The following is a 17,004-nucleotide window of genomic DNA, read 5'->3' as shown; positions in this document are numbered from 1 at the left end:
CACAGGAGTGGATAATCAAACTCTCCTGTTCAATTCCTCCTGAGGCAGTGTCAAAGTGTCCTCAAGCAAGACTTTTTTATCACTGTGCGGATTGGTTGTTAAGCACATTGAGTAATTGGTAAAGTAGAAAATCCATAACACACCAATGCACAAGCTCATCCCACCCCATTGCAGACCACTTCTTTTGCACCAAGAGAGCCAGAAGGAAAAATACTATACTATACTATAGTAGCTAATAACCTGGAAAACTAAGTGTCGCATTGTTAATCAGTCAATCCTAGTTTTAAAATTTAGTGTATGATATATTTTTTTGAAAGTTTTTTGAAAAGTTTTTGAAAAGTCTTTGGCAAAAGTTTTGCCTCAGTTTTTATAGACTGTCTTGGTTATAGTACAGTTTTGTCCATAATAAACTAGTCCATTTGCCCAGTACTGTGCTGGGATGGGCCCTAGCATGCCCGCGACTCTAGTGAGGATAAGCGGTATAGAAAATGGATGGAGTGTCATTCTGCAGAATAGAGTGCCCAAATAAAGCACCCTATTGGTAATGCACGGTAAATGCAACTGCTAAATAATGAACCATTGGGCCAAAGAAAGTTCTTTCATTCATTCATTCATTTTCTACCGCTTATCCTCACAAGGGTTGCTGCGGGTGCTGGAGCCTATCCCAGCTGTCTTTGAGTGAGAGGCGGGGTACACCCTGAACTCCTCGCCAGCCAATCACAGGGCACATATAGACAAACAACCATTCACACTCACATTCATACCTATGGACAATTTGGAGTCGCTAATTAACCTAGCATGTTTTTGGAATGTGGGAGGAAACCGGAGTACCCGGAGGAAACCCACGCAGAACATGCAAACTCCACACAGAGATGGCTGAGGGTGGAATTGAACTCCGGTCTCCTAGCTGTGAGGCCTGCGTGCTAACTCATCTCAAAGTACGGCGATGGCAAATTTTACAACTTGTACACAAACATTATCAGTTGTGTTTAATGATAAAAACTGTACTGAAAATAAACACATTGATGAATAATTTAAAAATACGTTTAGCACACATGAATATCAAACCATCACGCAACTTCAAATACTGGTAGGCATACTGTTGCCACCCACGGGAAGAGACACTTTTGTCCTGGGCATAAGATGCATATGTGAAAAACAAACATTTCCTTTTCATTTCCAGTTTGAGAAAGCTACCTTCAAACACTGAAGTTGTCTTCGCTCTGACTTGTGATCAGTGGGATGTGTACCGCTCTGCAGCCTCGCGTGTGGGTGTGTGCTTGTGTGAACGCCTGCCCTGATCTGATGGAATTTTACTTTACTTTGGTGGATTTATGGGTAGTATCATTCCTGCCCTCCTCCCTCACCAAGAATGATAGCCTGGTTGCATGAAAACCACATTAGTGAGCTCAATTAAAGAACTGCCAATAATGGAGGAAATAATTAGTTTGATTGCTCATTACTTACACCACGATTGCCATCACTGCAGATTAAATGGAGAGATGTTGTATTTTTTATTAATGCATCATTACTAACACAGTAGCTTGATTGTGATGCTATCTTTGTCTTTGCTGCTTATCCTTACAAGGGTTGTGGGGGTATGCTGGAGCCTATCCTAGCTGACTTTGGGTAAAAGTTGCCAGCCAATCGCAAGGCACATTCCCACTTCATACCTATGGACAATTTGGAGTCACCAATTAACCTAACATGCATGTTTTTGGAATGTGGGAAGAAACCCATGCACACACGGGGAGAACATGCAAAGAGAGAATCAAACCCAAGTCTCCTGACTGTGTGGCCAACATGCTAATCACCCAATTTGTGTAGAAATTACATTTAAAATCTAAAAATACAGTTATTAAATGTTATTCAATATTACTTATTCACAAGCGCAACATGGAAGCATTAGACACAATGGCCCAATCTGACTATTTACTATGAAACACAAATATTAAACAAAATATTATACCCAAGCAATTCCAAATTAAAATGTTTAGTGCTAAAAAGGAAAAAGCAGCGGCTGGCAATGGCTCAGTTTCTCCGAAATACATACTAATTTTTCTTTTTTCTTAGTAAGGTCTAAAAATTCAACAGATACATTTACAAGGTTACAACATTACAAAAAGATCAAAATGGATGTATAATTGCCCCTCACTTTAGTACTACTTCTGCACCAGCTGAGTCAGCCTTGTCCCTTGTGTTAATTTGGGCACCAGCTTAAGGCCAGAGCTAATAAGTGCCTCAATAACACGGAGACCACTGACAGCACAACACAAGGGAGAATACTCTATAACCTTTATTTTTTACAGCTGAGTAAGATGGGCAGGAAATGCAGGTGAGTATGGCAACCTGAAGAACATGAAAAAATATAACAGATGCTGAGGTAGGATAAAAATTTGACTAACTACTAATCAAAAAATAAATACATTTAAAAAAATAACTAATTTTATTAATTACATCCTATAAATATAATAGATATTGTGGCAAACTTGAGTCCTACAAGAATGGTCAGAAGCAATTGCCTTAAAGGAGACCTATTGTGCAAATTTTTCGACGCTTTGTATTGAGTTGTGGTCTCCTATAGAGCAGCTTCACACAATAACCCGCACAGAAAGCTTTTTAGATTTTCCAGAATCTGCACCTATTCCAGCTGTATTTCCTTTGATTTGTGCTTCCTGACAAAATGGTCTGTTTTAATTTATTCCACCCATGACCCGCCTCCGGGCATGCCTACTCTGCTGTGATTGGTCAGTTGCCCAAGGTGCCTCCTAACTTTTGTTTTTTTTTTCCCACCATATAAGGAAGTCCGCCCTCTGTGACATCACAAAGGGGCAGTTTCACCACACCTTTTGAAACCGAGCATTTTGAACCATCCCAAACTTCTTTCAAATGCGCAAATTATCAGAAACTTTGGCATCGTTTAACACAAGAATACAACATTATAACTGCATTTAGTATATGTCAGAAAAGTGGAAAAAGAAAAACACATTGGTGACTTTAGAATGTTTGATACGTAATTTTGGCAACTTCTTCCAAAACAAGCGCAGCAAGGTATGCTGGGAATCCAGAAACACTCCCAGCTATGCTGTGTCATAGCAAATACTGCCGGGCCTGCATGACATTAGATGTTGTACTTTAACCTTTTTTAGTGTATTTGTGTGGAATACTAGACGTGTCCCAGCCTCACCCAAACGCTACCACCAGCAGCATCAACCCCGGGTTAAGTTGAGTTTGAGTCCCCTGCTCGTAAGTGTCTATACGGTATGTGCTCTGTGACTGACAGGTGACCAGTCCAGAGTGTACACCTCTAGCGCAAAGTCAGTTGGGATAGGCTCAAGCTCACCCAGGATATGACAAGAAATTTAGAAAATTAAGGAATGAAGACAAAACACATCCCAGGCTAATGGCTGATGTATTGGTATTGTGCCACGGTGCAGGTCATTTACATATTTAATTAAAAGAACACGATTTTCACATTAGATTAGAATGTGTGACTGAACACAAATAGAATTTCAAATTACACTTGACTAAACAGCCGTGTCACTGATTTGTTATTCTGAATCAAGGAAACAACAGACTATTTTATTATCTGTTTGACTAAGCACAACTGACAAACTCAACCCCTCAACTAATCTGTACTGATCCAAATGAGAGAAAATGAACCATCACAGTAAAATGATATCAATTAGCAGCTGGTTTATTTGCAACATCAAAGTGTTATTTTGGCCTCTCGCTTCTGACTTTGTATTCGGCAGGCTTACATCTTTTGGAGTTTGGTAGCAGTTGTTAATTCATGGTGGTAAAATCGCATCGTGCCAATTTGATATTTTACATATTGTTAACCAACTCATGGATGGAAGCTAAGACACAACTCACGGTCCTGGGGCAAGATGTGGCCCACGACAGCCTGTGACTAATATGTGTCAAAAATCCACTTCATATTTTGTTTTGAAATGTGTTTGTTCTTCATTTGCCAAGTCAAATTTCAAGTCTGCCTGTCACCTTAACAATCGGACTTCACTTCTCCTTTCGTTTGTAAAATATGGTAATAAAATGCATGTGCAATTGTGTAATAATATCATGAAGTTATATTTATATTTATATTCAGTCGTGGTTTGTGGTTTTTGGAAAATTAATTAATAAAGGATCATTGATTGTTTTATTGTTGTCTATGGACTATGACTGCATGGTCAAAAAATATTGAAAGAAGTTATTTGTAGTTACCGTGGCCAATGTATGACACATAGCATGAGATTAGCCACCACATGTAGTCAGCCATGGCATGTCTGGCATTCCACACCAAATTCACCAAATCCTTGTGGAAGTGGTAAAGTTTGTCCTTTTTCCCCACCATGCATCTTTCAACATTAGTGCATGACAATGACGCCGGAAGTCGCATCTTCTGTCAGATGATAAGCATGGACAGGAAAAACACATCTCAGGCATGACAGGTAAGGTACTTTAAAGGTAGAGCTCACTATAAGCACTTTTCAAATGTCTAAAGTCTGACAGCTGTCTGTAGTTTGGGCAACACACATCAAATATAATATAATTTAAAATGGTGGAAAAATAGTGAAATATTGGACCTTTAAAAGTTAAAGTTATACAACACCGACGGTTATATAAGGCGTCAAAAGACCAGTCAATAAATATGATTTTGCTTGCCTTTGTTAAAACTTACAGCTGCCAATATCATAAAAGCATTTTCTGACCTTCTGAAATGATCGTCACAGCCAAAAGCAATTGGATGAGTTCCAGTGGAGCATTAATGCAGTGATTATAGCTAGGGTGACTGTGTTATTGTAGTAATTACCATAAGCTCAATGACCTCTTGGTGTTTGAGGGCTTGGGAAAGGCTTGAGTTGACATTTATGGGCACTGATTTGGCTCATATACACTTGAATCATATTGAGAGTATGTGCAGAAAAAAAAGGAAAATGTAGACAAAGATTGGTTTCACTTTCTCAGTTGATGAGTTTGTAAGTATTGTGCGTTTAAAAAACAAAAACAAATGTCCAGTCTAAAATATGGCTTTTTTTTCCACTGAGCAGTCAGTGAAGATAATCAATGACAGTTTAGACAAGACAAAAACAAACTCCCCATCAAGAAAAATCTTCAGTGCCATTCTTTGCTTTTCTTTTAGTTGAAAATGAAACTGTTAGTTCTCATAAATTTGCCTACCTTTTGGTTTTTTTTAGAAGCTCATTGCTTTTTGGAACATCTTAACAGTACTTACTTGCTTACCCAGCATCCTCACAAAGTCACAAAGCTCATGGAACAGGAACTGAATTACAGTACACCCTTCCTCCTATTGGTTAAACTAGTTAAACTTCTCGGCCGCCCAGACTACTGTTGCCATTACTTCTATTCTTTTGAGGAAGTATTCCTTGACGGGCTTACAAAACTTGTCAAAGCAGCAAAATGGAAAAAAATGCCTGCTTGACCCGTTTCCTGGGAAACTCGTTAAAGAGCTGTTCCCAATTGTAGGTCCTTCAATTTTAAATACTATGAATCTATCGTTTCCGTCCGGCACTGTGCCTACAGCTCTATTCAAGAAAACAAACCACGACTCTGAGAGTATTTCTAATTATAGTCTAACCTCCCATTTATTTCAAAAATCCTTGAAAAAATTGTAATATACTAGATCTCAGTGCTGCCTTCAATACCGTCGATCACATATCTTACTGGAACGCCTTAAAATGCACATTGGTGTTACTGGTCTGGCTTTAGATGAGCGGGATCATGTAATTTATCATAATGTGATCCCTGAATACTGTGGTGTTACTTGCGGAATTCCACAAGGATCAACGCTTTGCCCTCTTCTGTTTGATATTTACATGTCACCGCTCAGTGACATCATTCGCAAACAGATTAGCTTTCACTGTTATGCCGATGACACTAAGTGACCCATGGGACTGCTCTAATGTTGAGGTGTGTATCATTAACATCAAACAATAGATGCCCAGTAACCTTTGAACCATGACAAAACTGAGATGTTGATTATTCATTCATTCATTTTCTACCGCTTACCCTCACGAGGGTGCTGGAGCCTATCCCAGCTGTCCTATCCCAGAGCGAGAGGCGGGGTACACCCTGGACTGGTCGCCAGCCAATCACAGGGCGCATAAGACAAACAACCATTCACACTCACATTCATACCTATGGACAATTTGGAGTCTCCTAGCTGTGAGGTCTGTGTGCTAACCACTCGACTACCGTGCAGCCCAGATGTTGATTATTGACCCTGCTAAACAGAGTTGCCTGTTTAGGATACCATTTTGAGTTTTGATAAAAGCATCATTAATCAAAATCGATCTCGATTCGACTCTATCCCTTCAAAAGCATCAAGAATGTTAACAAAACTGCATTTTTTTCATCTCGACAACATCACTAAGATACGGCCTATTCTATCCACGACTGATGCAGAGACTCCCAGTCCATGCATTTGTCACGTCTCTCTTGATTACTGTTATGTGCTGCTTTCTGGCCATTCAATGTCTAGTTGTAAAAGCTTGCAGTTAGTACAAAATGCTGCAGCACGACTCCTCACATGGAAACGTAAGTTGGACCGTATTTCTCCAGTACTAACCAACTTGCAATGGCTCCCACTTCATTTGAGATGTTCTAGAGCTTTTTCTATTCGGATTCCAACACGATGGAATGCCCTACCTGATATTAGAGCTGCTACCTCAGTAGAAATGTCCAAACTCAAGACTTATTTTTACACTTAAGCATTTAGTTCCTACTCTCTTTTTCCCCAAATGGGGTTTTGAGTTTTTGCTTGTCCGGATGGGGGTTCAGATCAGGGGACATAATCGATTGTTTCCAGCTTGTAAAGCCCTTTGAGACTCTTTTGTGATTAAGGGCTGTATAAATGAACTTGACTCGACTAAAACCTTACCTGCCAAATATGTGTTACGTTCTCCTCCAAAACAATTCAGAAGCGTCCTTTGCCAAGGACAGCACCCTTCCAGCCTTCATTCATGAATTTATCTCATTCCTACATGCATACAAATGCCATTTTGTCTCAGTACCTGTCACTACACAGGTATCACAGACTATGGGAATACAGCTTGCACTCGCCTTTGAAGTGTTGTTCTCTGTGTCCTGGAGAGAAAAGCCTTGCTCTACTGTAGCCCATATCATAGAGCAAAGGAACAGGACAGTCAAAGGAGGTTGCTTTTTCAGCGGTTCAATTCTCAGTCTTTTCACCTCGGTTCACTGGCCTGAAGCGTCTTTTTGACAGTCAGTGTCAGTAGCCGAGCAAGTGCATTGTGCTTCAAATGACACAGAGCAAAACTTTTTATTGATACTATCAGCTAAAACCATTTGGAGATCCCAGCCAGAGAGTAGTGAGGAGAGTTAACCATGGTGCTCCATCTCAAACAACATTTTAGATCATTTGCAATCAGTTCGATACTCCAATGATCTGTGTTGGGCTGCAATCAGAAAAACGCACCCACTGACTAAAATTACCCTCAGATAATCACTGCTATAGTCGCAAATGTATTCATCCCAAATAACTGTGGATATTGGGATGCACGGCGTACAAGTGGTTAGCGCGCAGGCCTCACAGCTGGGAGACTGGAGTTCAATTCCACCCTCAGCCATCTCTGTGTTATTGGCTGGCAACCAGTCCAGGGTGTACCCCGCCTCTCACCCAAAGACAGCTGGGATAGGCTCCAGCACTCCCCGCAACCCGCGGTAGAAAGTGAGTGAGTGAGTGAGTGAGTGAGTGACTGCGATTATTAGTCCCAGAATATTGAAAGACAGGTTCCAACCATGCATTTCTATGCCGTCTAATCTTTATTAGAGTCATGGGGGTGTGCTGGAGCCCATCCCAGCTGACTTTGGGCAAGAGGCGGGGACGGGGTACACACTGGACTGGTTGTGAAAGACAAGTTATATGCAGTATTTGGGTCACTAGGCATCAATGATGTTACATTAATGAGATAGGACATTAGATTAGACTACATGGCACGTCCGGCATGATAAAATGAAAAAAGTTCACCTCCCGTTGTGTGTGGAAGTGGTACATTTTACATTTTAATTTGTCTTTCTTAAACTCCAGCATATCCACGACCCTAGTGAGGATTAGCGGTATAGAAAATTAATGTTTGAAACCCTTTTTTAAGGTCAGAATAAATACATTTTAGGTTACCTAGTTAGCTTGGTAGCATCCTATGTGTAAAGTGGTGGCCATGTCTTATGTCCCTGCAGTGATCCAAAAACCTGCATGTTACAGTTGAGCAATTTGTTGTGAAAAAACAATAATATCTGTGTAAAGGTGACTGTAGTATCTACAGAGCTAGAATAGTCATAAAAAGCTCTATTCTCGAACTATGAAAATACTCAATTTACAACCACAGAGCGTACATTGTTTTTATTTAGAACAGACATGTAATTTATAGGACTATCTTGAAGATCATGTACGAAATTAAAACACTCAAGTTGATGAAAAAAACACCAATTCTGGCCATTGTTGTGTGCAGTCAACCAATTCCATTCTTCCTCCAAAATGACATATTTAACAACACGAAGTCAATTGGTTGTTAAACTAAAGTGACAAAGTGCCTCTTGCTCAGTAAAGTAGAAATCACCAACTATTAATTAGTTTCTTCACCTTTTTCCACCTTCCAGTCACTTCCTTAGAGTCCTGTTAACAGATTTTACTGCTGATGTTAGAGAACTTCAATTCTGACATCAAGGTAAAAAAAACAAAAAAAACAACACTCAGCCCTTTTAAAGCACGATTCTAATCCCAGTCAGCATCACTGCCAAATATCTTGATGTTGTCTTGAGGTTTTATTATTAAATGGAAAATATTCCCGGTAAATGCATTACTGTTTTGTGTGACTTTACAGTATGGATATTTAGTGAAACAAATTGTTGTTGCATCCGCTTATTGGTTGGCTCACCTTCTCTCCTGTTGACTTTAGCGTAGACTGGCCCATGGCTACCAGATAGCTGTGAAGAGCTTCTGAATGACGAATGGGGCAGATTAGACACCAGCGGGCTGTCACAAATGTCTGCTGAAAAATCAGAAAGGAAAAAAAAAAAGTTGGAAAAGTGTTATGTACGATTTAACTGGACATTTAGATCAGTGAATCTGTTATCGCTAAAAAGGCCTGAATTAAGGAAAAAAATTAAGGACATCTTCGCTCTAATTGAATAGTTTACCTTTTACCTTCTTGGAAAGCTGATTCCCTTCTGGTTGAATACTTTTCTGCAGTACAAGAGCTATATTGTAGGGGTGCTACAATTTCCACAATTTGATTCAAGTCAATATATTAGTGTCACATTAGAGATTTTTCTTTACAAAATGATATTTTTGTGCCTTTTTTAACGCTATGACATAATGACAAAATATTGCTAAGAACGGTTCAACACAGATACATGTATATATAGTTAAAAATGATGTTACTGATAACTACATATCTTTAATACTAGTTTATAAATGGCCGACAAAGTATTCGTAATGTAACTACACTGACTTCTTCAAACATCAGTCACTGCAAATTTAGGATGCATTAGCATAATCTATGTCTGGCTTACTCCGTCTGTATAAAGCTGCCTGGCAAGCTTATAAGAAGTTTAAGTATCTGTGTTGCTCATGCCAGAAATCACAGAGCTCTACCGAAAAGCAGGAAAGGTTATCTTTCAACATAAATTGAACAAAAGTGCAATCATCATAAAATCTAACTATTAGAACATCACACCCATCCTTAGTCAGTGTAGCTCATAATTTGTCAGCAAAGCCATCTGCTAAGCTGACCCTTTTTTCAACACTATTCTGTTTTACTGCGAAACCAACTGGGGAAGTATTTTACTGCAACTGTCTCTGTGGAGAGAAAGCTGACTTAGTCTTATTTTTAGTGCTTCATCTTGCCTTATTTCGCTTTAAATTGGGAATCCTTTAAGTGGCCCTTAAATGGCTATTCAATGCATGGTGTGAATAGTTGGAGGTCAGTATACTGAATGAAATGCAGTCAGACCACAAACGGTACAAACATTCAATTGGAAGTTAGGCATTTTAAGGTTGCTCTTTGTATTCTGTTGTTTTGTCATTGTCACATTTAAGTTTAATACATATACATAGTAGGTGGTCCTCTGGTTACTAACTGAAAACATACAGTATGTATATACGTCCTATTCATCTCCAGGAAAAGCTTTTCCTCGTAAAAGTCTGATCATCTTCCATGTTCCAAGGGTCGTGGGTGTGCTGGAGCCTATCCCAGCTGTCTTCGGGCGAGAGGCGGGGTACACCCTGGACTGGTCGCCAGCCAATCACAGGGCACATATAGACAAACAACCATTCACACTCACATTCATACCTATGGACAATTTGGAGTCGCCAATTAACCTAGCATGTTTTTGGAATGTGGGAGGAAGCCAGAGTACCCGGAGAAAACCCACGCATGCACGGGGAGAACATGCAAACTCCACACAGAGATGGCCGAACTGGAATCGAACTCGAGTCTCCTAGCTGTGTGGCCTGCACACTAACCACTCAACTGCCGGGCAGCCAGTAGAACATACAAATATCTTGCATTTGACTTGCTGCTAAACAGCTGTTTTTTCTCTCTTTAGAAGGACAGCAGTGACAAGCACCTTTCAATTCACACTCCACCTCTCAAGATGTAGAGTACTGCAACTGCCTCTGCGTATGATATTTCTATGTATTTTATTGTCCGATTAGTAAGAATAATAATGTCACACTATACACTACACTACAATAAAAGTTTCTAAATATATTATTGGAAACAATCTGGCAAACACTGGCAGGCGCCATGATCCACTAACTGAGTGTTGTCAGATGGTCGGCCATGCTTGAGGGCTAAGCCGAGAAGAGACGCTCACCGCAGCCTCATTTGAGGTTCATGCCCAGTATTTGATCAGGAAATGTACAAATTTAGGAATTTTACGTAATAAAATATTAAAAACAGCAGGAATCATACAGTTCACATTAATACACATTAATATTTAGCATTAGTCATTTTCATCATTGCCTCCTGCAAAGTCTGCACGCCACTGCCTAAATAAGTTTGAAAGTTGAGTGTACAAGAAGTGCCCATGAAGCATACAAATTAGTCATGTCTCGTCAAAAAGGGAAAAGGAGAGAACGAGTTAGTTGCTGTCAATTGTTCAAAAATTCAAGAAATACAAGACTGATCCATGCAAGATCTCATATTGTGAAGGATGATTCCGAAAAAGGTGATGGATTAACTCAAATATTTAACAACAGGAGAGGAGCTTGGTAATGACGTGACGTGAAGGCAGCATGGAACACAGTCGCCAAGAAAAATATTGGTAGCAGGCATATGTGCTGTACATATGCTGAAGTTGAACACATGGATACAGAATCTAACCTGAGACAATGTGATGCAAGCCGATGAGATCAAAATCGGGCTCTGTGGCATACATTTGAATCAACAATTTTTTGGAGGTAGAGAAATTCTGAATATGAAAATTGACATGGAAACATTCTTTTGGGGGGCTACAGGAGGACTTTACTGCTTGAGGCGTTGATGAATACGGGCACGCACCATAGAACTTTGGATGGGAACCTCTTGGCCTCAACCAGAATGTGGACAATGGTAATGGGTCTTCAAGCATGAGATTGACCCAAAACATATAGCAAACAAAGGAGTCCATCCCTTCATTTTCTATACCGCTTGTCCTCACTATTGTCACGGGATTCCACTCAAGATGGCGCCGCAGATGGCTGCCTCGGTGTGTTGGTGCGCCTTGCTTTGTTTTGTTTCATGTTAAAACTGTTTTTTGTGCTGGTACTTGGAGCTCATGAACATCAGGGGAGCAACACCAGAGGATTTATTTCCTAAATTTCTGCTTCCAACAGCGGAAATTTTGCATATATTGGTCAAAGGTGCGCTCACCCTTGCATACGCAGTGAAACACCGGAGGAGAGGAAAACGGGCCGGATTACGCACGTCGCTACCCGGGATATTTCTCTCTAATGTGCGTTCATTTTTTTATATTTCTCACTTCCGGAATAACAAACAAAAAACAGACTGTGTACATATATTTATACAGTTTATTCTGTATATTTTGTATTTTCATTCTTTTTTAATAGATGTGTCTGCACCTACTTCACCAAAACAAATTCCTAGTATGTGTTTGATCATACCTGGCAATAAACCTTTTTTTGATTCTGATTCTGTATGCTGGAGTCTATCCCAGCTGACTTTGATCATAAGGTACGGTACATACTCTACTGTGCGCCAGCCAATCACAAGGAGCATATAAACCAAAGTTTTTTTTTACCAGCCACTAAAGCATATTGGAAACACCAGAACCTCGAATAACCAGGAAGTGGCCTGATAATTAATCAACAGGACTGTAACAAATGAAAACACTCCACAAATGGTTAAATAAAAAGTCTAAAAATGCCTTTAGGTCTATTATAAATTGAACGAGTGTGGATCCAAATTTCCTCCAACTTTAAAGTCTGGGAGTGAATGATGACATCAGCAGAAAATGGCTGATTGTTGGACCAATAACAAGTCATCTTATATACTCTAATGACAGGGCCTGTTGATGAATGGCTTTGGTTTTCAGGAGGCTCCCATTTAAAGAGAGCTGGCCTTGGCAAAATATAAAATCCCATAGTTCACAAAGTGCAGATGGGCTGACTGCAGATCTTTGTCACTTTTATTGCTTAACTACTTTCTGTGGATTAATAGATCAGGATCCACAACAGGCGGCACCAGACTTGCACCAGCGCCTGATGGGACCTGTACATAACCTTGACTTAATCACAACTTCCTTCAGAGTCCAGCTCTACAAAACACATTGTCAGAATGACACCAAATAGGTGAAGGCAATTTATCCGCTACTTTGCTCTTTCCTTATCCTGAATCTCATTAAAGTATAAAGGATAGGACAGGGGGGTGTGGGGGAAAATCTCTTAGACATTCACACCAAATTGATTTTATTCAGATGTTTATGGTCTCACTGGGCCGTACAGCAGCTCTTTGAAACTTATACATTCTGATGGGATAGTGGTGTTTGCATGTGAAGCAGGACCCAAACTTAAATCCTCATGCAGCAGAACATATTTTCTGTCCAGCACTAGATTGAAAACGAATTTCCACCCCATTAGGAGAATAACTACTGCTTTAAGTAGACTCTTCAACCTCCACCAGTTAAATAATCCGCTTTTTTTTTTTGTTCCGCCACTGATGAAACACCCCAGTAGATATTTTTTAAGCTTCATTCAGCAGTCAGTATAAGGATTTAGTGACATGTACGGCAATATTTCAAACCATGCTCAAGAAACGTGTGAAGCTGCTGTATAATCCAAATAATCACCCCTGTCAAAGCGCACATTTACTTGTGACTGTCAAAGACATACGAAATATGGGTGATTTTTCAACCTACACCAATTTGTTCATATTGTTTTCCTTGAATTTGTGCATGTATTTATTTTAAATCTTCTGTTTTCATAAACAATTGGAACAGTGGGAGTATTGTGTATGGTTCTGAGCTCTTATTCAGGGATTGGGCTATGGGGGCGGTGATGATAGCCTGCTAATAAAAAGCTCTAAGGAGCCAGACCAAGAGAGAAGAATTGCAGAGCCACGAAGGGCGCACTGAAATGTGGATAGTGCCATTTTGTAGACGCAAATTACAAGATAATTTGTATACTGTATGAATAGATTTTCTTTTTGTCACTTTTTAGCCATTATAAAAAACACTGAGACTTGACCAGCGGTTTAACATAGACAGGTGGTCAATTTCAGCATCTCAATAAATTAGAATATCTTTGAAAAGTTTGCCATTCTTGCCATATTTTGATGATTTATAACATTACAGAAACACTCTTGGTGTTTTTTTAGGACTTCCTCCCATGACGTCATTGTTGGATAGCCTATATGAACTTGTTTTCTCCTGCTAGAACGTACAGAAAAGTGGAAGTGATATGTGTTCATGTTTCATAAATGAGTTTTGAATGACGGGCAAAATTCTCAAAAAGTTTCCCTTTAATGAGAAGCCCGTTGTCTTTTCAGAGGTATGTAAATGTGACGGGACTGGCTCCGTCATTGGCTGCGATTCATACTAATCCAGTCAACCCGGCGCCGCATCAAGGCTGAAACTGTTCAGTTCATTTTACATTCATAACAATAATTTGTGGTTCCCACAACAACAACACGTAAGCATCCAAACTTACTGTTGCACTTACTTACTGTAAACTTACTGTATCTTACTGTTCGTGGCATCCTGAGTCAAAAAGCTCAGGATCCTTTCGATCCTGAGTCGAAAGCTTTAAGTCTCATCTTAAGACCCACTTTTATTCTCTGGCTTTTAACTCGGAGTGAGTCGTATGGTCCTGTGTCTTTTAGTTCTTTGTTTTTATTGTAATTGGTTTTATTTTTTATACTTTTATTATATATACTTATATATATATACTTTTGTTTCTTGTTTTTAATATTTTAATATCTATTTTACTATTTTATTTCTTAAATGATCTTTTAGTTTTGGATTATTACTTTTTAATTTTATTAGTCTGTGCAGCACTTTGGAAACTCTGTTTATAAAATGTGCTATATAAATAAAGTGGATTGGAACATAGCAGACGTCAACACCTCCCCAGTGCACTTCCGCAATATTATTACTACGATTAATGCCTATGATTTCCGCAATTAATAAAAATGGAATTACTGAAATTGACATTATGTGAATTGAATGATGTCATTGTGAGGAGAAGGAACGGTCATGTGGGGAAGTATTTCCCCAGCAGACAGCCCGAAAAAGGTAACTTCAAACCCAAAATAAACGTGCACCCAACTCGTCTTAGCTGTCAAGACACATTCTCAACACAACACGAACACACTTCCAGATGTCAAAATAAGAAAACTGTTTGTCACATATTGTTTAAGGAAAATAAGAGTGTCATAAAAAAATATCTTAGAATAATAGTGCAATTGGATTTGCATTGGTGACTACATTTTCCCTAATCACAAGCTTTGACATTACAGTTTGTTGACAATGTTATAGCAACATGTATTTAAAGTATGTAAAGTTATCCAGGCTACATCCATTTCTTAATAATTGGGCACAATTGCCCATCAATAAATGTAAGGATTTTTTACATTTCATTAAGGGACATTTTATTCACTAACCAAAAATGGACACATTTTACTCAACGCACTCACTGAAAATGTAAAGTATTTTCAAGTCATTGATGACATTGTCAAGTCAGCTCCAAACTCATCAAAATTGTGACTCAGGTCTGACTCAAGTCCTCTTGGGGTTGACTGAGTTTGTTGGATTAAACTGTATATTGCAGACAGTGTTCCCCTTAATATAAGAACAGATCTAAATGTCACAACAGTGGTAGGTGATGATAATTGATAGTTTGAGTCATTGAGTCAAGTGTGAATGTCACATACTTGCATATCACTCACATTGTGGGGGATTTACATTCTCCCTATGTGTACTGTTTGCACACTGTATCATCGTTAACAGGCATTGGAAACAAAGCTGGGACTTTTATCTTGACAGCAACAAGTGAGACGTGTTGTCAAGTGTTGTGTTGTTTTGAGTGCCAAATCAATGACTTCTTCATGAACAGAAACTCTTTCTAGTTTATCAACATATAGTTTGATATCAGGCCATATGACAAGTGGTTAGCAGGCTAGGACACAAGTTCAATTCCACCCTCAGCCATCTCTGTGTGGAGTTTGCATGTTCTCCCCGTGCATGCATGTTTTTTTTCCGGGTACTCCGGTTTCCTCCCACATTCCAAAAACATGCTAGGTTAATTGGCGACTCCAAATTGTCCATAGGTATGAATGTGAGTGTGAATGGTTGTTTGTCTATATGTGCCCTGTGATTGGCTGGCAACCACCTCTGGGTGTACACCCACAGCTGGGATAGACTCCAGCACCCCCTATGACCCTCGTGAGGATAAGTGGTTCTTTTTTTGTTGCCTCTCCAAACAATCAAGAGGAATTAATGCATTCTTTCATCTGCCAGCATTCCATCACTCCCTCTAAGTTATCATTTATCAAGCTCACAATGGTGTCAATCATCTGATGTTTCAGAAGACTGTAATGTCATACCTTTACCGAGTACTTCCTTTATGTTTACTCCCTTAAACCTTTTAAAAGATGCAACTAAAGTTGAAACGCTGAAGACCCTTCTGCTGAGCAGCTCGCCCGTATCGCCACAGATAGAAACCACCAACTACTAAATCAAATTCAACAAAACAAGTGTACTAGATAACCGCTGCATCACATTTTTATCAACACTCCGACTTCCTTTTGAAATTCCGCAACAATTATTTTGAATGCATATTAATTAATTCATTTTTAATCACAGACTTAAGGTATTTTTTGTTGTATCACTGTATTTACATCCCACAGTGAGAGATGGAAACATGGAAAGTTTACATTAGTATTAGAATGTCACTTTTTAACCCATGAAAAATAAAGGACTTGGAACATTCCCAAAAGTAGACAATACCTGAATACATGCAAGCAGTATATCAATCCTTTCTACAAAGCCACCCTGCAGTTCAGGTAGAAACTCATAAGAGCTACTCACCTGTCCCACAGGAGCTGAGAAGCAGCGAGGAGATCAGCAGAACAATCCCAGACAGTCTTGTATTCCTCAGAGGCATGTTGAAGCCACCTAGCATAGTGGAATAGAAAGTCATAACTGAGAGGAGACAGTCTATTCACCTCCTCTGCTGTTCGCTTCTATTGTCTCCACCAGCTACGCTCGGCTGCTGCCACTGCCAGTGCGTCGGTACAGGCGGGGAAAGAGGGGATGCTCTCACTCTCTGCACTCCATCAAGTGATGGAGGGAGGATAAAGAGCAAGAAAATCAAGGTGGAGGAGGGATTCCACCAGACTACCGTCGGTGCAATGACAAGTTCGGATTACTGTTACCACGGGGTTAGTCATCTATGCAGTTCAGATATCTTATTCATTGTGCATGAGATACCTAGGATACTGAGGACGCACGCACTAGTTTATG

General features: G+C 39.6%; 1 protein-coding gene across 3 annotated transcripts in view; it reads right to left on the bottom strand.

Moving 5' to 3' along the window:
* LOC131129359 (contactin-associated protein-like 4) overlaps positions 1-16,777 on the bottom strand; it is a 61,176-nt gene extending 44,399 nt beyond the window's left edge. For 2 of the 3 annotated variants that reach the window (XM_058072831.2, XM_078790005.1), the window contains exons 1-2: positions 16,570-16,777; positions 8,919-9,032 (exon numbers count right to left, since the gene is read on the bottom strand). In XM_058072831.2, the coding sequence (XP_057928814.2) occupies positions 8,919-9,032; positions 16,570-16,681 (226 nt within the window). In that variant the 5' untranslated portion in view covers positions 16,682-16,777. The remainder of the gene's footprint in view (positions 1-8,918; positions 9,033-16,569) is intronic. The other variant, XM_058072832.2, reaches the window with a different exon arrangement.
* Between the last annotated feature and the right edge of the window lie 227 nt (positions 16,778-17,004).

This window comes from Doryrhamphus excisus, linkage group LG4, assembly GCF_037039965.1.
Source record: "Doryrhamphus excisus strain RoL-2023G ecotype Guam linkage group LG4, RoL_Dexc_Guam_v1.1, whole genome shotgun sequence".
NCBI lineage: Eukaryota > Metazoa > Chordata > Actinopteri > Syngnathiformes > Syngnathidae > Doryrhamphus > Doryrhamphus excisus.
Note: the sequence above shows the minus strand (reverse complement) of the source record. Positions and strands in the feature narration are given on the sequence as shown.